The 22,716-nt window shown below is 38.4% G+C and overlaps 2 protein-coding genes across 5 annotated transcripts in view; one reads left to right on the top strand and one right to left on the bottom strand.

Annotated features, from left to right (window-relative positions):
• The first annotated feature begins 221 nt into the window (after positions 1-221).
• Positions 222-15,406, top strand: appl2 (adaptor protein, phosphotyrosine interaction, PH domain and leucine zipper containing 2). Its single transcript, XM_004069504.5, has 21 exons — positions 222-540; positions 1,791-1,889; positions 2,269-2,328; positions 2,803-2,874; positions 3,436-3,523; positions 3,617-3,658; positions 3,735-3,793; positions 4,093-4,239; positions 6,258-6,340; positions 6,463-6,615; positions 8,178-8,366; positions 8,454-8,496; positions 8,717-8,773; positions 9,293-9,387; positions 9,870-10,025; positions 10,226-10,278; positions 12,077-12,251; positions 12,594-12,630; positions 12,739-12,894; positions 12,998-13,045; positions 13,366-15,406. The coding sequence occupies exons 1-21, from the start codon at positions 484-486 to the stop codon at positions 13,495-13,497; spliced, it is 2,001 nt and encodes a 666-aa protein (XP_004069552.1). The 5' UTR covers positions 222-483; the 3' UTR covers positions 13,498-15,406.
• A 922-nt stretch (positions 15,407-16,328) lies between these two features.
• The window catches only part of tubgcp6 (tubulin gamma complex component 6), a 30,953-nt gene continuing 24,565 nt past the window's right edge, over positions 16,329-22,716 (bottom strand). For all 4 annotated transcript variants that reach the window (XM_023955650.2, XM_023955651.2, XM_078949301.1 and 1 more), the window contains exons 22-25: positions 21,248-21,380; positions 19,800-20,013; positions 18,946-19,139; positions 16,329-16,889 (exon numbers count right to left, since the gene is read on the bottom strand). In XM_023955650.2, the coding sequence (XP_023811418.1) occupies positions 16,798-16,889; positions 18,946-19,139; positions 19,800-20,013; positions 21,248-21,380 (633 nt within the window). In that variant the 3' untranslated portion in view covers positions 16,329-16,797. The remainder of the gene's footprint in view (positions 16,890-18,945; positions 19,140-19,799; positions 20,014-21,247; positions 21,381-22,716) is intronic.

Below are 22,716 nucleotides of genomic sequence, written 5' to 3'. Positions count from 1 at the left end.
AAATCCTCATAGCTTCACTCACATTTATTTATTTTTGCAAGAATGTCCTACAAAAACTGTTGAGTTAAAAATTATAATTTATAAATTATAATTTAAAAGTTATTGGCTTTTAATGATAACCGTGGAAATACAAGCTGGGAGGACTCTTATTTGACTAAATAAATTATAAAGGTCTTTGATGGAAGGATGGATGGATAAAGAAAAAACCCAATACGAAACAGAAATACTTTTTTGACCACAAGAGGGCAATGTTTACAATAACAAATTATTAAGAAACATATATTTTTTTAATGAATTTCGTAATATTAAAGTAATTGCATATCTGCAACAATAATCTATATCTAAATATATGGTCTTTATTGTTTTTATTTTTTGAGCCCACAAACTGCGCCCGCCTCTTTCTGTCGCAGAGGCTTCTGGGAAAACGAGTCCGAGCATTTGGTAATTCCAGCTCTCGCTCCCTATTTCTCCACAGCTAACAAGATGCCGGCCGTTCATCATAAACTGCTTTTGGAGGAGGCCTTGCATGATAGTCCTCAGGTAGGCCTGCCGGCGTTGTTTCTTTTCCCCAAAAAGGCGCCGCAGAACAAGCAGCGAACGCATCACGAACGCTATAGGTTAGCTTCCAGGAGAGTAGCCCGCAAATGAAGGAGGCTGTTTTCCAATGACAGCTCTCGTCTTGGTTGATACAATTTTGGAATGTAATCATCTTCCTGCGGGGGATCCGCCTGGTCTCTTGGGGGAGAGGAAAGCGTTGCCCCCGGGAATGCCATGAAACCCAAATCCCCCATGATTCTTTGCATTTGTTTATTTACCGCGTGAACCCAACGCAGCAGCTTTGTCGTCAATCAAAGACTAACTTTACATGTTTGCTGCCATATGCTGACCATCAGACACAGCCTCATCTGCAGCAATTTATTGCATTATTTTTAAATAAACATCCCGTAGAGCCGAACTGGGCCCGGTTCTGATAGTAAGAGGGGTTTCTGCAATGGGACTCCCCTGGAATTATTCCACAACCTCCCAACAGGGAAAATCAGTGACTGGTTTTTAGAAATGAAGTAGTTATGACTGTACTATTATTATTATTTTTTCTGGTCTTTGTCATACAATAAAAGAACAACACAGTGTCCTTTTTCTCTAGAATATAAACACAAACTGACATCTTTGTGCTGCAGAATATAGAGACTGCTTTTACTCTGGAATCAAATTACAGCAGAGTAATGATCTGATGATGTTTGCAGATTTTTAGGAGTAGGTCAGGTATGTTGGAGGAGAAACAGGCTAAACCTGCAGCAGGACAGGGATTCCTGGGGAAAGTGATTGAGAAACACTGCCATAACCACATGAGTGCTTAAGCCGTGTGCTATCCTATGACCCCACCCTTACATTGACGTGTTCTCTCTACCGTGACAAAGGTGGAAAGATTTCATGTAATCCATGGACACCAGTGAAGATCACAAATCATTGAAGAAAAAAAGTTCAGAGCACTGTATTGTGGGTCTAGATGACCCAACTCCCAATGTTAAAGTGCCTAGGATAGCACAAGTGTTAAGCCAACTCACGTGAAGTGTAAACAGGTGCAGTCCTAAGGGTGTGTTCCTCCCTGCTCCGTCTGCACTTCCTTGTTACTTCTGATTGACAGAGTTTGCATGAATGGCTTTCTTTAATCGCTTTTTAAATCAATAAGTCAATATCTCCAAATCTGCCCCCCCCCCGATGTATCTTGCTTCTGTTAGAAATGCTGAAATTCCCTTTACTTTGTTTTTTTGTTTTGTTTTTTCGTGCAGACTCGCTCCTTGCTGAGTGTGTTCGAGGAAGATGCGGGGATGCTAACAGAATACACCAACCAGCTGCTGCAGTCCATGCAGCGGGTATTTGGAGCGCAGGTACAGAGCCAGACTCTCCCACTCTGCTCTCCTTAGTCAGCAAGAAGGAAAGTGGACGCAGTTTCCCCTCCCTAGTACTTCAAACAACGAGTCCAATGAAAATTCTAGTCTGTTTTGTTGTTGAACATCAGTAAATGCTGCACCCACTTGTTAATGTTCTGCTGCAGTTTGCTTTTGACCTGTCATACCAAACTGTTGAACTGTGCAGCTGACTTTTGCTTTTCATTTTCAAAGAAAAAAAAAAGCTTTCCAACCACACAATGCATTTGCACCTCGCCTCCAATTCCTTGTAGAAAGGCCAGAGAAGCTAGGAATGGATTTCTTACATTCTCATAGGTTTGTGTCTCCCAATCTCTTCTGGTTTTTATTTTTTCCTCAGAGCGAGATGGGATTGGCCACAGAGCAGCTCTCGCAGCGCCTTCTGGAATATGAGAAGAAAGCAAGTAGAAGTTTCTCTGTTTTTTAATCAAATTATGCCAGAAATAAGGATAACTACAAGGATTCTGCTTCCATGGTGATGAGTGAACATTAAACATTGCTAGAAGCTTCTTTGTTTCATATTTAATCGAATTTTTACGTGTGATTTTCTTGTCTGTTATCTCGCCTTTCAGATTCTGTAAAGTCTCTCTGCACGCAAAAGTTGTTGATGAAATTGCATTTCTTTCTTCTCAAATAATACACATCAACATTTTCAATCACACAGATTGGTTTTCACATGTATTTTCAATTTGTAAAGGAATATCAATAATACTTGGTTGCTTTTGACGTTCTCCCACATGTAATTCTACCATTTTTTTATTATTAGAATTAAATATATTGAGATTAATGTGTAATTTATCAGCTATATTGTTCTCAGCATTATTTTTTTTAAATATTTAGCTTGATGTTTTGTCCCCTTTGCTTTGCTTTTCAGAATTTTGCCCTTGGAAAAGGGGATGAAGAGGTCATCTCTACGCTGCAGAACTTTGCAAAAAGTGTTGGAGAGGTGAGTCCTCTCATATATGTATGAAGATAAACTGATAAACTCCACTCCACTCCAATAAAAATCATGTTTTTGGTGTTTTTAACATGTTCTAGTAGAATTTTTCTAGTAGCAGGACACATATAGAGAAAATTAATTAAAAACTTGTAGGTGTGTCGCACAAATTACAATAGCCAATGACAAGCTGTAAGCTAGTGGGAGAGCTGGTAAACAGATGGATGATGGGAAGCCCAATGTTTACCCTATTTTTGTGTGCCTGCAGGAGAATGTAGAATGTTGCCTCCCCCTGCAATAATCTTTTGGACTTTAGCATTCAGAATTCAGATTAAACTGAATTCCGACATGTTAAGGGCGGGGCTGTGTCTTGTTGATAAGCAGCACGAATACCAAAAGGATTTGCAAGGTTCTTGTGCAATAAGTAATTTATTTCTTTGCAATAGTATAAAAAGTCCCCATCTTAGTAAAAAAAAACAAAATAAAAAACACAAAAACAAATTTGTTTTTTTTGGCAGAGGTTTGTCATCCTCTCCTTTTGCATCATCTGATGTGTTTTGTGTGTCTCAGCTGAACTCCCTCCACTCCGAGCTGGCCAACCAGATGGCTGACAGCATGGTTTTTCCTTTGATCCAGTTCCGGGAGAAAGACCTCACAGGTAACGGGCTCATTGAATAAAAAAAAACAACAAGAGTGCATTTTTTCAAGGGCTTTAATGATTCCAACCAGCTATAATATGCACATTTTGCAGAGATAAGCACCTTAAAAGAAATATTTGGCATTGCCACTGATGGTAAGTAAATCCCGGAACAAAATTAGAAATAAACTGCAAACAAATCACTTATTTATTCAAACTTCTTTGCTCACAGAGCATGAAGCTGCAATGGTCAAGTACAGTCGGCTGCCCAAGAAGAAGGAGAATGAGAAGGTGAAATAACAGGAGATATCCTTGACTTGGATGTTTTATTATGATTCATAAAAAGCAGTAAAAACAGAAAGCCTTGTAAGTGCAGTACTGGTTGTTTTTCCATTGGGTATGTGTTCCCAGCATTTGTAGATTAAATGAAGTAATCCACTGCTGCCTTTGTGAGCTATCTAACATGTCAGGAAGTCTCTTGAAGAAAAACTTGATTTGTTTCTAATTTGCATGCAGGAGGCGTGTTTGCATACGTGATATTGTGCTCACTGAAAGGGCAAATGTCTAATTCTCCTCTGCTGTGTTGGTAGCTGAAGGCTGACCTGGTGAAGGAGGTGGCCTACACCCGAAGGAAGCAGCACCAGGCCTCTCTGCAGTACTACTGTGCCCTCAACGCCTTGCAGTATCGCAAGAGAGTAGCCATGCTTGAACCGATGCTAGGCTACACTCAGGCACAGGTAACCTTTCCATATTCCAAGTTCCCCAAACCCGGGGAAGGTCTGCGGTAGAGGATGACACCGGAGTGGATTTTCCCTCCTGTCCCGTCCCACTCCCACAGAGAGTAAACCTGTCCTGTCCTGCTCCCACACCAAATAACGCTGTACTGTCCCGCTCCTGCTAATCTGACTTCCACTCCCGTTTAAAATGATCCCGCTCCTTTATATTTTGGTCTATTTTTGGTCATTATGTAAAACATTAAATTTGTAATTTCATTCATTCATCTTCTAAGCCAGTGGTCCCCAACCACCGGGCTGCGGACCGGTACCGGGCCGTGGGACACTTGGCACCGGGCCGCGGGAAATTTTGGCACCGGGACGCACAGAAAGAAAAAACAATTTCCATTTTATTGTTTTTTTTTGAAAAAAATGTTTTATTTTGAAAAGTGACCGGATTCTCTCTGTTACATCCGTCACACTTAACGCACGTCAAAGTCGCGACACCAAACAAACTTATTTTAAGGGACGTTTAAACATTACCATAGCATCCAGAGTGTGTCGCATTGGGTTGGGGTAGAAATGATGTTGCTCATGTGATGTTCTGGTGTTGGTGTGACGTTACGAGGACACCGCTAATAAAGTTGCACATGATTACACAGTGGATTTACGTTCATTATTATTATTCTGATTATTATTACTAAAGAGAAAATACCACCCCCGGTCCACGGTAAACGTGTCCCTCCCCCCCTACCACCACCTGTCCGCGGTAAACGTGTCTTGCGTTGTACCGGTCCGCGGTGACAAAAAGGTTGGGGACCACTGTTCTAAGCTGTTTTATCCCTTTCGGGGTCAGGGGGCTGCTGGAGCCTATCCCCGCCACTTGTGGGCAAAGACAGGGGGACACTCTGGACAGTTCGCCAGTCTGTGGCAGGGACACAATCACACACCCATGTACACTCACATTTACACATAGGGGGAATTTAGAGTGACCAATGAACCATGTTTATTGAACAGTGGGAGGATCAATGTTTATTACAAGCTGCATGTGACGTTGCATCACCATCGCACTAAACACTCATACATTTCTTTTTTACATCCAACAGCTCTCGGAACTTAACAGAAGAGTCTTTCGTCCTGACTCTTTGCTGGATGTCATTTTTTTTTTCACTCATTGAATGTGGCGTGGGTTGCAATTCTCTCCATCACTGACATCAATATGTGATCGCTGCACTTCAGATTTAAAACTGTGACTAGGAACACTAGTCTGGGTAATGTAGTTATATTTTCAATTGAGTTACATTGCAGGCATATTATCAGAAGACAACTAAATGTTTTGCATCTTGTTTTGTCGGCAATCCCATTGGTTGTAGTAATGGGAATTCTGGCTTTTCTAAAAGAGATCCGGTTCTTTTGGATCGGCTCACTAACAGCTCTGTAGGTTGTTTTTTGCTTTGTTTAATTTATTTTCAACAAATATTTAAAAGTATGCATAAAAATGAATAACTTATGTAAAACACATGTTTTTGTTCAAATACGTAATAAATGCTGTTATTTATTCCTTCCTGATAAAATGTACAAAATAAAGGATAAAAACAAAACCAGCTTTTTACAATTCAACTTTAACTATATACATATACACAAAACACTGCAACCACAACACAAAATACAAGTTAAAATGTGCAAAACCAGGAAAAAAATGACTTTTATTCACAACAAAGGTTGACATTTATAAACACAGCTTTGAAGAAGGTTCTCTCAGTTCTCAGGTGTCTGTACAGGAGCTGGTTCTAGATTCAAATGTTCCCTGCAGACTCCACACTCTTCCTTTGTACTATCAATAAAAGAGAAATGCTTCCTTGATTTAGCTTCTTTTCCTGCTGTCGCTCCTTTTCTTTATGTTTTTGTGTTACTGCACATGGCGCTCTCTCTCTTGATCATACTTGGTTCATGTTTACCTCCGTTTAACTGAAACACTAAATATGTTTGCCCGCCTAAATATGACTTTTTTTTAACTAACTGTCATTTTGTTTGTCTCACAGATCAGTTTTTTCAAGAAAGGCATTGAGCTGGTTTCAAAGAAGATGGACACTTTTCTCTCCTCTGTGTCCAACATGATGCAAAAGTAACTGTTTTTAGTTTTTGGCTTAATGGCTTAACATAGCTTTAGTAGCCACTGGAGCTTTAATTTGATCTTTTTTTTAAAATGAAAACGTTGTTTAGTTCTGTGTCTTCCTGTCTTTCTAGTATCCAGACCCAGCTGGACTCTGAGGCAGAAGCCATGCGCATGTCTCAGAAAGAACTTCTATCTGCAGACGACGCCATCTATATGCCAGATAAGGACTCTGAGCCTGTTAACCGCACACTCATCCAGAAGGCCGGCTACCTCAACATTAGGAAGTAAGATGAATCTTAAATTTGGGGATGTGTTCTGCCAAAGAGCAGCAGACAAAAAGTCCACTGGCTTATTTATTTTTTTAAAATCAGGTCAGGATGTTAATCCACAACAGTTTAAACGCCTTAAAGTAAAACATTGCACAGATTTTCTTTTTCCTATTAAAGTATGCATGAACTCTGAGACAGCATTGGATCTCATCTGTCAGAGAAGAAGAGGCAGGTTGGGTACCCGGATGACAGGCTGCTCTGTCGAGTTATTGTGAAGCAGATGTATGAGAAGGATAACTTCACCAGGGCTTAAAGGGGATGAAACTGCAGTTTATAGCTCGTGTTGGGATTTATTAAAATGTCAGAGGTGTCAAAGTCTGTCACTTTCTCACACACGCCTGAAATCGTTGATGAATACCTGACGGCAGATAAGAGGCTTCCACAGAGCACCGGCGTGCAGGGAGGCGGCTGCATCCTCAAATCCAAAGAGCTCGAGCAACCTCTGATGGTTTCTCTGTATTAGAGTTGAGTCAGGCGATGCACGATCCATGCGTGTTCAAGCTCAGCTAATAAAAAGCTTTCAGGGATCCTTCTGAGCAGAGAACACGTCAAGAAGAACTGAGTGACATCTGCATAGCTTCTTTATATTGCAAAACAGAGAAAAACTGCCAAAGTAAATGATTATATTTAAGTAAAGGTCTAGTAAATAAAAAAAGGTTTATTCTCATTGAAATATTTCAATACATTAATGTTTTATAGTTAAAGACATGTATTAGAGGTGTAGATTCACCCATTTCTTTGTTTTGATAGATGGCATTCAACCTCTAGACTTCAATTTATTTCTTTTAATAACTTAATATTTCACGAAGAATTACGTGAAATATTCCAATTCATTCATTTGTACCTATCCATAGGTTTATTTTTTTAAAGTAATTTCTTGAACCTTTTTCCACCAAAACATTGCTTTTTTACAGTAAACATTGTTATCTTCATTATTATACATTCAAGTCTTTGGTAGGTTTAATTTACTAGTTCTGATGAGTGTTTTTCATAACTAAACAATAAAAACGTTTAAAAAATTGATTAAATTAATTTGAAAGTACAATCTATTTTTTAAGAGTTCATTCTGTATTTTGGCAGAGATCATCTGTCAGTGATGTTTAGAGGGCAGAAATAAAGAAAACGTGTGTTTCCTCAAGGCGGGCCGTGATCACAGCTACCATCAATCAGACTCTGTCTTCCACTTGTGTCACTGCAGGAAATGTTGAAAAGAAAAATGTGTCGGCTTAAGTCGGAGTAAAAATCTGAACAGCTGCACAAAGCCATTGATCAAAATAGTAATAAAGTAAAGCTCCAGTTTTTGCTGCTCTGCAGTTTTGTGTGATAAAAGTCTACAGCGAATGGAAGAATGTGAAATGCCGAGTTTTCATGCATAATAGATACAGCCAGGATCATCGATTTTTACTTTGTCATAAAAAAAAACTAAGGTTTGTAAGTTATAGAATCCTAAATATAATGCAAATGTGCATTTGCTTCTCTTGTAACATGACTAAACTGTGTTTCTCCATCTTTCCCAGTAAAACAGGCCTGGTGACGACAGCCTGGGATCGGCTGTTCTTTTTCACACAGGGAGGGAATCTCATGTGTCAGCCTCGGGGCGCGGTGGCGGGGGGCATGGTGCTGGACCTGGACAACAGCTCCGTCATGGCTGTGGAGTGCGAGGACAGGCGCTACTGTTTTCAGATCACTTCCCCTTCAGGAAAGACGTACGCAGAAAGAACCGTTCTCTGTGTTTCAGCGCTAACAATTCCTAACGTTCATGAATGACGCCGACGCTTTGAACTTTTTTGCAGCTCCATGATTTTACAAGCTGAGAGCCAAAAGGAATATGAAGAGGTCAGTGTTAATATTAGTGTATATTATGTTCAGTGATTTAAATATTAATGACTTTGAAATTCAATTTGACATTTTTGTTATGAAATATCGAAAGAAAGATGTACAAGATGTCAGGGACCAGTCAATTTCAAATGGCCCACTAGATTATATTAGACAAATTCTTCTAGAAACGGGTGTAATTTAAGGATGAAGTGATCTGTATTTTGGATTTTTCTTTCAGTGGATTTGTACAGTTAACAACATTTCCAGGCAGATTTATCTCACAGACAACCCAGAGGTAAAGTTTTTATGCTCTCCCGTTATTGAAAATTATGGGTGAAAATACAAATCTAAACAGTTCAGAATGATAATGTTCTTTAAAGTCAACATTAGGGCTGCAATACCTCAGTATCTTCATGTTTTTTTCTGATTATCCATAACAGGGAATTTGTGGACAGCTGCAGCCAAATTGCCCTCTAAATCTCAGCTATTTTCAATGTACATACATGAAATTAAAGTTTACAATAAAATCAATGCTTGTTAGCAAAATAATTGATCTAAAAGGTAATCAGGTGCCCTATCACACAACGAAGAAATGTTTGTCCTAGATCTGATTTGCTGAAAATAGCTGGGTTCTTCAACACATCTGAAATCTTTCTGTTGGTGCAGCAGACAGCAGGAAAACCATGCTTTTTATTTGCACAACTTCAAAATGTTTAAGTTTTTAGAAAAGAATTTAAAAAAAGTTCAAATTATGATTGTTTTTTGTTTTCCTTATAAAACTGTGTTACATTTGTGTAACTTTATTTCCCTCTAGGCTGTGGCCATTCGATTGAACCAAACAGCCATCCAGGCCGTCACTCCAATCACCAGCTTTGAAAAGAGGCAAGAAGGCTCCCCCAACCCTGACAGGTCAGGCCTGGTCCCATCACACGTGATGCACAATGATGCTTTTTTGTTATCATGTGAAAGTTTTGATAGAGATAAAAAACAAAAAATGAAATCCACATTCAAGGTTTCATCTTTACACCATCTTCTTGTTGTTCAACATTTGTGTAATACTGACTAGATTAACAAACCTTGAGTCCCTCATTGGACTTCAATGGACAAAAGCAACAGTGAATGATTGAAAACATTATAAAATCTCCATAAGAAATGATGTTTGTTTCTTTTTCTAAGGTCTGTATCAAGGTCTGTATCAAGGCCTGCACCATTATGATCCTCTCATTCAGTGAAACTGAAGTATAATTAAACCAAAGAGGAAAAGACGGCCTTCAAATTCAAATGAAATTAATTGTAACTCTTTTTTTCATATACTCTCTCTTTTCATTCAGTTGCAAACTAGTTTCAAGTTCATTTTAAACTAATTTGTGTTCTAAATGTTGTTTTTACAGAGCAAAGCCAGGTGGTATCCCCCCTGCTGGCAGCGATTCTCAGAAATCCGGGGCTGGTCCAGAGCCGGAGGACCTGATCGCCCCTGGAACCCCAATTCAGTTTGATATCATGCTGCCAGCATCTGAGTTCCAGGACCAGAACAGAGGCGGTGGGAGGTGAGGCAGGAACAGAGTGTGTGTGTGTGTGTGTGTGCGACTGGATTTGTTTGGAGCAGACAAGAACAATGGCTAAAGAGGCCAATTTCCTAAATGCTCATTCAATTCATTTTTCTTTCCAGGAAACAGATTTTTTTTCTTGTTAGTTGAACCCAAGGATTAAGTTGTTTATTCTGTTTGATTCCCTCACATGTGGGCAGACGTACAAACCCGTTTGGAGAAACAGATGATGACTCCAAAGCAGCGAGTGATGGTAAGCATTTCCACTCTAGTGGTCAGTTCTGGTTCAAACCCACACAGAGTTCAAACTCTTCTGAGGTAATTCAGCTAAAACTTAGACATAGTAAAACTGATTTGATATTTTTTAAGGTCAGGTAAGTCAAGGCCTTCTGCTTATTATTGTTTATGCTAAATAAAAGAACTAAAGCACCCATTTATTTTACAAACTGTTTTGATTGTGAAAAGGATAGGAGTCTCATTGGATAACGTAGACGAGGAAGAACATTTATTTTTAGAACTGAAATTTTACCCAGCCAGGATACAGGAAGACTGCTCCGGGTTCAAGATCGAAGTTGATTTGATTAAAAAGTGGATTGAAGTTAGCTGTGAACATGGGATGGAAGTCAGGCGTGATGAATATTCCTAAACATACAAATCCTGTAGAAGCCCACTTCAAAGGGAAAGGGCAAAGAAACTTAGACATTTCAAACTTTATATCATAGTTTCTAATTTTGAAAAATTGATCTTGTATCCAGAGAAATAATGTTTTCTATTATTTTTTTGTTGATTTTGCCAGGTTTGTCAAAAATGATGAAATATCATCAGCATATGCAGTGAGGTCAATAAGTATTTGATCACCCTGTGATTTTCTCCCACTTAGAAAACATGGAGGGGTCTAAAATTTTCATCATAGGTGCATTTCCACAGTGAGAGACAGAAACTGAAGAAACATTCAGAAATCACGTAGTACGATTTTTATATATATATATATATATATATATATATATATATATATATATATATATATATATATATATATATATATATATATATATATATATATATATTTGAAATCTTTCCACCTTTTTCATGGTATGGTGAACACGTCAATGTAAGGGTGGGATCATCTACTATAGCACAAGGGATATATATATATATATATATATATATATATATATATATATATATATATATATATATATATATATATATATATATATATATATATATATATATATATATATATATATAAAAAACACATATATATATATATATAAAAAACACATATGGATGGATAGATAGATTTTTTTAAAGGGCATGTATGGTTTGAGTCCTGATTGACCATAGACCTGGTCCGTCTCCTCTGTGCCATGTCTCCAGCTTTCCAAATCTACATAAATCTTAAATCGCGATCAGATCTTCGTTTTTACTCTATATTAGACTTATTTTTCAATGACAGTTGAGAGTTTAAACAAGAAACAAAACTGTAAACATATTCATGTCTGTTGAAGTGCATAAGGTGTGTAGTAGTGAGGGCTATTACTGCCTTAAAACATCCGTAATACTACTTCTCACCCATTTCAGGTTATCCATAGAAAGTAACACTAATTGAATGCTTTGCTGTGTTTAGCTAGAGGACTTAGATCCGAATCTTTTTGAAAAGTCCCTTATGCAGTCAGGTCGAATCCTGAGCCGTCTTTTCCTGCAGCACCTTTCAGCCTTTTTTTTTTTTTTTTGCACTTGTTGGTTTGTTGTGGGTTTGTGGCTTGATGCATGACTCCATTTCAGGAGGGCTTTAGTTCAGCTATTGGAGACAGCTCCACATTTACCTTTAGTACAGTTAGACTGAGGATGAACCCAATTTAGAACCCCTTTACCGTGTGTCATGTAGATGTTTGGTCTTTCTGAACATCTGCCTTCCCTTTGTTTTAGTTGTCCTCAAACTATCCACATGAGCTTGTGTTTAGATTATTTGCATGACCCTTGAAATTGTCCGATCATTTGCTGGAGCTTTCAGCAGAGTTTGCAGGATCTCCTTTTCTTCTTGGCAGACTCCCTTCTGCAGCAGGTTTTCGCTGTTCGTTTTCTGGGTTCCATGGCCGTTCGCTGTGGCAACAACCGGGAGGTGATCTACGAGGCCATGAGGCAGGTGCTGGCTGCCCGAGCCATCCACAACATCTTCAGGACCACAGAGTCCCATCTCATGATCACGAGCAGCAGCCTGAGGTAGAAATTCCTCATTTTTTTGTGCATGTATGTTACTTTATTATTATAGGAATAATTCACATGTGTTTTCTTATGTACTATGCATGTGAACTATAGGCTTACCTACTTTACCTACTGTGATTTACCAAAACAATCAAATAATAGTTCTTTATTTATGAATCTAATCACAAAATAACATTTTTGTGTTTTTTTTTTGGTTGTTTTTTGCTTTTTTTCCAGTTTCTTAATCATGTAGTTAGTTTTTTCATTGCATTTAAAAAGCTGTATATTAATTTTTTATTTAGCTCTCTTTTAAAATGGGTTTATAACTTAAATAATTAGACTTTTTTTTATTCTTTACAGACTGATTGACCCACAGACTCAGGTCACAAGAATAAGTGTAAGTAGAAAAAGATGAAGTTGCTAAGCATATTTCATGGATTTATAATAATAATCCTGCATTTATAATACAAATAACATCTGGATGTTTTGTTTTTTCCACCAACAGTTTCAACTAGAGGAAGTGTGTCAGTTTGCAGCTCACCAAGAAAATGGGAGGCTGATGGGATTTGTGGTTGAAGGAATAGACTGGAGTGATGGGAACGGCGAAGGAGAGCCGTCGTTTAGTGCTTTCGTCTTTGAGAGCAACACAGAAGGGGAAAAGGTGAGTCCACCCATCAGACGGGCTCGTGGTTTGAAGGAGACTGGAAAGGTTGGTTGCTGCTGAAAGCACAGAGTCAGTTAGGTGTTTCTGTTGTTGTTCACAGATTTGTTACACGATAAACCTGGCAAAAGACATCACAGAAGCCAAGAAGGTAACAACATAAACAGGAAAAGGCAAACTGTTGAATTAAACAGAAAAATAAAAAATATATATGTATTTAATTTCATAGAAATGTTTTATATTTTGTTAAAACTAATAATGCTGTAGAAATACTTTTAGTGGCAACTAAGAAACTCCAACATGAACACACTCAGAGTGTAGAGTTAGAACTCGTCCACCAGAGGGAGTGCTAAACCTCCCTTTGCTAAATAGACAACACAACAGGAGGCATTAAGAATTATTAAAAAGGTTTAAAAAAAAGTTTAAATTAGAATAATACTTTCTTTTTTTTTATTGTTGTTGTCTTTCAAGGACCCAGAGGCCCTAGCCGAACTAATGAAGAACATGCCTTTAACCAATGACGGAAAGTTCCTGCTCCTAGAACCCGAGACGGGCGACACCGACGATGGAGCGGGTCCTGAAGATTTGGAGTCTGAGGCTTAGGTCCTCTATGACTCCCAAATCAAGGGGGAGCATAGAGATGGCTTTGCTCTGTAAGGCTCGCTGTGGTTAAAGGTCTCAGACTCTGGTACTTGAACACCACACCTAGATTGTAGTTCACTTCCAGTGATCCTCTGCAACTCGATCTCCTTTCCTTTTGCTCTACTAAAAGCTGAGGTCGTTGACAGGAGTGTTTGTTTCTATAATGCGGACTTTTAGAGTTTCCATTCTCTTTTTGAACATTCTAGATACTAGTTGTGTTTTTTTGTGCGTTTACTCAACCATCGAACGGAAAGTTATCATCATTCCCTTTGGGTTTACATAGTTTGAAGTTTTCTCATAAATACGTTGTAATTGTTTAAAACTTATATTTAAGGTGTTTATGAATCTACTTTAGAGTTGATTTCTTGATTGTTTGCACTTTTAAAGGTTCATACTTTTTAACAATTCGTGGTTACAAAATGCACTAATACATTCGTCTGAAAAACCTACAATTTAAAAATAAAAAAAGCTAAACGGTTTGTCTGCAGAGTAGTGAGACGGCATATCTTCCAGCACTGACCTGAAGTGTGCACTCGTACCACAAAGTGACTGCAATCCTGACCATTTTAAGCATTCCCCCTTAACTCGCTTAATGCTTGACATTATTCTCCACTACCTTTTCAAAAGCAAGTCATGATTTGTATGCTGGATCCCAACACCTACTCTGTGCTCCTTTCCTCAGACGCTTGTGTAAATATGATCTGTCAGAATGTCTACGGAGTTTAATCAGTCACTCTGCTCGGACTCTCGCAGCGTATGATTAAATAAAGCCATTTTCTCCGGTTCCCTCTGCAGAAGATTAAAGCCTCGACTCTGAGCACTGAGCCGTAGTGCTAAAAGAAATCAGCTGAAATGCTTCAGTAATGCATGCAGACAGACCCCAGTCAGGTACTCCAGTCTGAGGAAGAGCATGCTTCACATACTTATGAATGCTAATCAAAGTGGAAGAACTAATGGCATCATCTTCTGTCCCTCTGCATTTGGTTTGCAGTTCTGGCTTGTTTAAACCCATTTCAACACCAAGAACTAACAGTCTTAAGAATGAAAATGGATACAAGCCTTTGAAAAATCTGCCTCACTTTTAAAAAATCCCCAGAAAGAGTCAAGGTGTGGCCTTTTAAAGACCCACTCTGATCATCTTTTCATCCATTTTCAAAGTCTTCACAGTGGTGTCTTTTAGCTATCATGATGCCGATTTTAGCCTAAATCAGGAAACCTGTGCCATTTTCAAGGACATCCTTAGAAAGTCACCTCTGAGTAGTTCATAGTAAGCCTGCTCCCACTTTCCGTCATCCATCTGCTAACATTACCGGTGCAACAATACTGGTGAACAATCTTGGAGCTATCCAGCCGTACAGTTTTGAACCAGGTGTCAGCCCAGACGAGGAAAACAAAGACGTGCATGGATCTACTCGTCTACAAGTGGATCAGAATGGAGCGGAACAGGGAGCTGGTGACCTGCCCAGTATATTTCAGACGTCACAAATAAGCTCTTTTTTTGTCTGCTCCTGATTCATAACAATTGGAATAAATAAATACTCAGAAACGAATTTTAAGGCTTACATTTCTTTATACATGTCCTCCATCAGGAGGAAAATGCCACAAGAACATGTTAAAAACACAATTTTCATCAGGGTGGGTCTTCCATGAAGGACTGTGCTTCTGAGGCATTGTGGGACTTTTTGGTTTTGTAATAAACTGAAAGTGCAGGTGAACTCCATCAAATACAACGTATAGACCTAAACCTGTAATGCACATCTACCTTATGACACTCAAAAAATGATGCAGACTTTGCAACACAATTCTGAAGACGAAGCCATTATTGTAAAAATGCTTAATGTAGCACAAATAAAAAACTGTTTAAAGTCAATATTGTAAATGTTTTGCTGAATAAATACGACAAACGTAGAACTAAAAAAATGACAGCTGTAAGAAGCCGTCAACCATGAGAGTGTCTGTAACACACCCGATAGTTCCCACTCGTCATCAGTGCAGGCTCATTGACGGGAGCTTCGCAGCCACAGCTCACACTTAAGCAGCCTTTTCATCATCATTGCATCTATGAATATTCGGTGAATTTGGAGTGTCCTTGAAGGTGGCATCATTATCTCGTAATTATTAGGCCTTCATAACACGATGCTGACTAAATGATCTCAGCTTGCGTCATGTTAACTGGCTCTGTGGTGCTTATTCTCAAAGTTTAACACACTCGTTTATGGTAGTTGCAGCATAAAAGGGGCTTAAAAATTAGGCAATAAAAAAAAACAGTCTGATGGGTGGTTTGGAGATGTTATGGCAATCATTGATTTAGGTGTGAATATTATGGATCATCTGTCAGCTGACCTGAAGGGCTTCAGACACACCAATTACAGCTGAACATTTACAGGCACGCCCAAACCCACAAGAGAATAGACAAAAATCTTTAAGGTTGTTGTTGAAAAATGACTAGATTACAGATTTCATGTGACTCGTGCTCTCAGAGCCCTGAGGAGATGCCAGAATACTAATGAACGCTGTAATTTCCTTTGGTTTTGTACATGTCAAAAGCTCTCCTTTTAATGAAAATGTGTGTATATATATAGAGGATGGCGCTCTTTTAGTTAGAGTAAGACTGCATAAATATGCTCAGAGCATAAGCTAAACCGTGTTCCACTTGAATGATTAAGCTGCTGTGTGATGGGTTTCTTCTCATCTGTCCCAAAAATCCTGCAGCAGCATCTTCCCATTTATTACATGTGTGCTGCAGTCATTTTTTTCTTTAATATGTAATTCATCACAGGAGCAAACCTTGGTACTGCTTGAAAAAACACATTTTAATAATAGGGCAAGAAGTACATTCATTTTTTTGTTTTCTTTTGGTAAAGGTCCAGCTTACTGGAATCTACACTTTTTTTCAATTAGACATTAATATGGAAAATGTAACAAAATAAAAGTATTTGTTAAATATCGATGTAAAGTTGTTTTTCCCCATCACTTCAGAGCATAGAACTTTATTTACAGAACACTTTGTATTTACACGAAAACACTGACTTTCTTTAGTACTAAAATGAAAATGGTTGTAGGCACACATGAGGAGGCATTGTAGTACAAGGTTTTAAAAGCACACATTACATTTTATAAGCCTTAGGATTGCTCAAAGCTAAATGTAAAGTTTCAGTCTTCTAAAAGTGCAGATGGAATTGGAATACTCACGTGAAGGTGATAGAAAGTACAACAGGAAATTGGACACTTGACTCTACAACATGCAGACTAGCACCCAACTCAGGAGTCTTTGTAGTAGTTATTAAAATTAATACGCAGCAGAAAATCCTCCAAATGAGGCTGATATCCTCTGTTCACCAGCTTTGTAACCACTGAGGGAGGAAAGGAGACCATTAAATGAGGTTAATGCGTCCACCGCATCTATGAATAAATAAAACACTTAGGGCAAGCAGCCTAATACTTCTGTACATTTGGTGCCTTTTTAAGCTACGTACACCCACACCAACAATTTTAGATTATTTTTTTTGCCTGGCTTCACACTGCTGGGATATTTTAGACCCTAGCAATCGATCATTTTAGAAATGTTGAAGAGTTTTCTTACATGTTATGCAAACTGAAACTGAAAGGGACTATGTTGCTGCTCACATTTAGCTTCCTGACTCTTCTGAGTCTCCAACAACTGATCAGCACAAGACCAGTTGTCTTGATGAGAGTGTAAACAACAACAACAACAGGGAAGCAGATGAGCTTTTTCTTCTTTTTTGCTAGTGTTTTTCCATTCCATCTGTGATGGTAATGCAGAAAAGTATTTAAAGCAAAAGAAAATGGTCAAACATTTCTTAATCTATAAGGCCTTAGAGTAGCTCTTTGAACTGCACATTCATTTGAATATATATATATATATATATATATATATATATATATATATATATATTTTTGTGCAAGTTTTTACTTTTTAAGAAGCATAAAACTCCATTTGCCGTAAGGAACTGTTCCGGTAGTTGTAAGTATTTGCACTGTACATCATTAGTGATGTTTTTGTGTGGAAAAAAAACAAACCAAAAATTCTGGGTTTGTTTTTAAAATTCTAGTTATGTAACTAAAATACAGTAACTTACGACTGAGTATTAGAGCCACCATGAAAGAAGAAAAATAAATATAGGAGAATGAAGTTGTAAAAGTATGAGGAAAAAAGTCAAAACTATATGAGAATAAAGTAGTAGAATTATGGAGTAAAAGAGTCAATATTTTAGGATAATAGCGTTATGGTTTCATAAATTTTAATTTGAGAAACAATGAATTTAAAGTCATACATTTATGAAGTAAAAGGCTGTTTACTTAGAAAACCATAAAAAACAACAAAAAAAGAATCAATGTCATGTTTTAATATGAGAGACTTGGATTGATTTTAAGCGGTTACTTCAGTATTTTGGTTTCATAAATAGGGAAATACTACATCTTTTAGTGAGTCTACATAGTTTTATAATATGGACAAAAAGTAATTGACAGGAAACTGGACCTCCTCTAAAAAAGATTCTTGACCCAAAAGAAGTGGATTTCCAGTGGGCGCACTGTTTACGCCGTTGGCAGTATAGCTGCAGAGGCCCAAATGCATTATGGGACATGGATTCCTATGATAAACTAAAGCCTTATGGCATCACCGTAAATGGCTAGATTGATGGATTTTGTCGGCACGCAATGTGAATGGAAGCTTACACAACCAAATTTATTTTAAAGAAAGCATGGCTGTTACTTTGAAAAATTATGAGAAAAAAATAGTAATTTACCACTTTATTCACGTAAAATTGAAAGTTGTTTTCTTGCAATTTTTCTATTTTTTTTTTCTTTTTCTTTCATGGTGGCCCTAATACGCCCTTGTAGTACCTCATATAGTCAGCATTTGACTGGTGTAAGCAGTGTGACCCCTTTGGTTAAACTACAGCTATTGATGTTTAAACAGCCTGGAAAATAAGGCAATTTTCTTGAATGCTAATCTCTTTCTTGTTTATTTAACAATTCTTGGACCTCAGAATTACCTGCAGTGCATGGTTTATTTAAAACCTTCTAGAACTTTCTTCACAAAACAGACATTTTAAAGTGTTATTTTTCTTAAAAATTTTTCTCAAATTCTTTTTATTTATGTTTTTTAGGTCATTGTGATCAGGAAAATAACAGTTATCTAGAATTACCCAGTCTTTTTTCCCCAATAACCCATTTGTCTTCTGCTTTGCGGTCCTGTGGTCTAACATGGAACAGTGTAATATTATTCAACCTTTTCTTTAACTGAATGATGGAGTTCTGTGAGTGGACCGGCACAAATGGGATTCATCCCAAGTCAGCCGATTCCCGTTTCTTTTTGTTCAAGCATCTATTAGAAGCAGAGTAACAGGAGGTCGATATGTGAGGTGTTATTCAACCCAGCCTTACCTTTAAAGAGGAAGTGGGAGTAATACTTGAAGGTGTTGTATGACTGCTGCATGGCAATGAAGCTCGGATGCACAGCCTCCCCCTGCTGGTTGTCCCACGGCTGTGCAATTAGTTGGGCCCGAAACTTGAGGATCAGACTAAAGATGCTATGAATGATGTTCATGACTGGAGCTGCTTTGTCTGTCAGAAGACCCCTGGGAAAGTCACAGAAGGGAGGACTTCAAAGCTTAAGTAACATTAAAGGAATCTTTGTTTTTTTTTAATGGTTTTTCAGCCAGTAAAAGGATGACACTCGCAGCGTGATGCTGACAACCTCTCCTGAGCAAATTCTCCTAAGTTTAAATGATTCATCAATGACTGACTGAGTTTACAAATGAGTTTCTCGTGTGTCTGGAATTCAAATAAGTGTTTTTAAAACAAGCTGAAGTCATTCAAAATGCAAAGTGAACCACTGCAACCCAAAAACACTATTATAGTTTTTGTTACAACTTTTCTGCAGCAAGGTGATCTAAAAATTGTCATTAACATCTAAAATTTTGATACACAAGGAGATGCTAAGGTAATATATTTAATAAAATGACCACAACTTGACAGCCAGCTGTGCCAGTTATTTTAGCCCAGTTTGACTCTTTAATAACCTTTTAGGTTGAATTTTTCTTCTTGTGTCTGCAAATCTTTTATAATTGTAATTTCAAAACCAATTCTATTAGGCTGAGAGAACAAAAATTAGCATCTGCTAATCTGTCTTTCTGGCCCTTTTAAAAAAAGAAAGATCAGCAGGAATCTGACAATCAACTAAAAAGTTGATTTTCCTGCAAGTCCCTTTGAAGCAGACGTGTAGTTCCGATTCTCACCTGAAGATGGCTCTGTTGAGGTAGTCTGCATGTGTGCGGTGGATGGCATCCAGGTCATTGACAGTAGCCAGCTTGGCAGTGAACTCACTCCAGGACACTTGCAGGATCTGGTTAGCGATGTAGCCTTGAATGACTTTAACAAAATGCTGCATCTCGTGGCGGTACAGCTGCAGCTGGCGGAACTGCACGGAGCGGCCTGCACCTTTCACCAGTGCTGAGGGGGGCGAGAAAAGCCAAGGGATGACAAATGCAACTAAACCAAAGCCCACAACTAACCATTTGCTATTGCATCATGGGAGAAAAAGAATACTGTACTACTATTTAGGGTATGACGACGTGAATTTGTAGTTTTTCTTTATAACAAGATGACGTACAAAGAAGGGGAATAAGATTGACCTAACAACAATATTCTATTGGTTGACTAATTTATTATGATTTTCCTCCCGATTTAATATGTTTGGAAAAAAGGCAGACTTCTGTTTAAAACAAACATATATGCTCTTATGGCCTGGACCCTGACAGGATTCAAACAGACTGAAACTGGAATATGCAGCATCTTTACAGTGATTGATAGTAATGCGAGCTGAAGCTTTATTCCAATTTTCAACATTTTTAGGAGAAAAGGCTTTGCATTCCGTACATAATGTCCTATTAACGTTTTTTCATAACCTCGCTGAACTTCTATCCACTCTCTACGACCCTCTGTCTTTTCTTTTTTTTTCTCAACTCAGACCTTCCATCCACACTAGTGAACAAGAAAGAATTACCGCACAATCCAGCATTACTATTGCTTTTTCATGGGTAAATTAGGGACGCAAACGATGATCATCTTTCAAACTCGAATCTTTTAGCTCCGCGTCTCCCTGTTACCTGTTTAGGACAGATTCATAGTTTACAGGAACCTTTTATTTGACAGACCTGAGATATTTTCAAACTAAATCACATCTGCTAACATCGTCTAATCACTTGTTCAATCTGATTAAGATTAAGATGCAAGATTCATTTATTTTGTGATTGTCAGTGAAAACAACGAAAATGCGTTTGGAGCATCAACAGCAACAGTCACTCAGTTCAATTCACCAAATTCTAAAAGTCTCTATTCCCCCAACTTTTAAGATAAATCAGTCTAACTCTGTTGAAAAACGGTTGCCCTCCAACCAGGTTAATAAACCTGGCCTTTAAAGTGACTTTGAAAATCATCAGACGTTCACCTCATTTTAATTGACTTGTGGTTTTTTTCTCCAGTACAAATGATCCAATTCTTAAGTCTATAAAAAGGCAGTTGCTCAACAACCCTATCAAACCTCGAAGCTTAGTGCTTTACAACACTCTAGCCTGACTGTGCTTTGTATAAATAAATGATAAGAGGAATTCAAGGTTCTCCAACATGAATATTTTATAAGCAGCTGATGCAGAACAGGAAGGGTCTTATCTCTCCACCTCCTCACCTGTCCTCTTGAGGTGAAACCAGACATCCCGGAGGCTCCACACCATGTGTTTGAGCTGCAGCAGGAATGAAAACAAGCGGTTGTACTTGTTCATGCAGCTGTCAGTGATGATGATATTCAAAGGCCAGTCCACCTGAAAGAAAGGCATACGGAGAAAAAAAATGAATAAAAAGGTACCGGTGTAAGGAGGAGCATTTCACAGAATGGTGCAAAAGAGGAAAGTGATGGATGAAAGGGAGAGAAGTTTGAATACAGAAAAAATGATGAAGGAGGTGAGGATTGTGAAGGACAAAGTGGTCAGAGAAGAGAAGTTTTAATAAAAGAGGAACTCTGGTGACAAAAAGGGCAAACATGTAGCAAGCTGTGCAGATAAATCAGGAGGACTTGAGATCTGGAGAGATGAAACACCTGGATTTAAAATAGACGAGAGTTACCATAAGGAAGTGGACATGATTAGCCCAATTAACCACAGTGTGTCTCCCAAAACAAACAAATGCAAACAGTCTTTGCGGCTGAGCCGTTTACATGCAGGATAAGCTTATTTTCCACACCCATAGTGGTTTGTCAAAACATGACAGGCTGAAGAAAAAAGAGCGCATCCATGGGACCTGTCTCATTTCCCTAATTTACACATCCTCCACTCCTCTCATCGCATTCTGGTCCTCCCAACCACAGACGTGATTGGAGAAGACCAAGGTGAGAGAAGACGAGGTGACAGGCGTTAAACAAATGGAGACATCCTTGTAAATATCTGAGACATCACTTTAAATTAGTGTCAATTAAATGTGACACTGGCCACATTTGCAGCTTGCAAACACATCGTAAATGATTTCCACAATAACACCTAATGTGCTATAAACCATGTAGAATTTGTAGATGCCAAAACTACGATCAGCTTAAGGTCCCACTCTTATCGTCTTATGATCCATTTTCAGTGAGTTCCCAGTGCTTTTTTAATTATTATTATGCTGTTTTTAGACAAAATAAAAAAAACAATAGTTTTCTAGGGCATAGTTTGTGCAAAGCGGCAGGAGTTTAGAAATTTGCTTGAGTCGGGGGCGGGACTGTTGGTAAAGAGCAACCCCACCCCCAATTCCCATCACCCATCTGTTTACACTCTCTCCCGCCCTTCATACCCCACTCCTGGGTTTCTATTACAGAAACTAGTGATGTCTGAACGCGGGTGTGAGTTTTGGACTATGGCGACATTTTGCATCTTCAGCTCTCCGCTTACAGAACCCATCACTGCGAATCGTATTCTCTGCTCTCTTGGTCTGCACTCAAAGTCAGGTCACAGAGACGTTGGCTAACCTAATAAGGCGATTCTGGGTAAACCGCCTCCATACCTGTGCCGTCTTCTATCTTCTACTCAAAGCATATTTAATTCTTACTCTTCACTCAGATTGCCTCTCTTCTCTTCTCTTCCCAGATTCCACACAGAATTAGGAAAAAACAGCCTTTTCTATTGC

Source organism: Oryzias latipes, chromosome 6 (genome assembly GCF_053564925.1).
Source record: "Oryzias latipes strain Hd-rR chromosome 6, Olatipes_Hd-rR_3.1".
In the NCBI taxonomy this organism is placed as follows: Eukaryota; Metazoa; Chordata; class Actinopteri; order Beloniformes; family Adrianichthyidae; genus Oryzias; species Oryzias latipes.
Note: the sequence above shows the minus strand (reverse complement) of the source record. Positions and strands in the feature narration are given on the sequence as shown.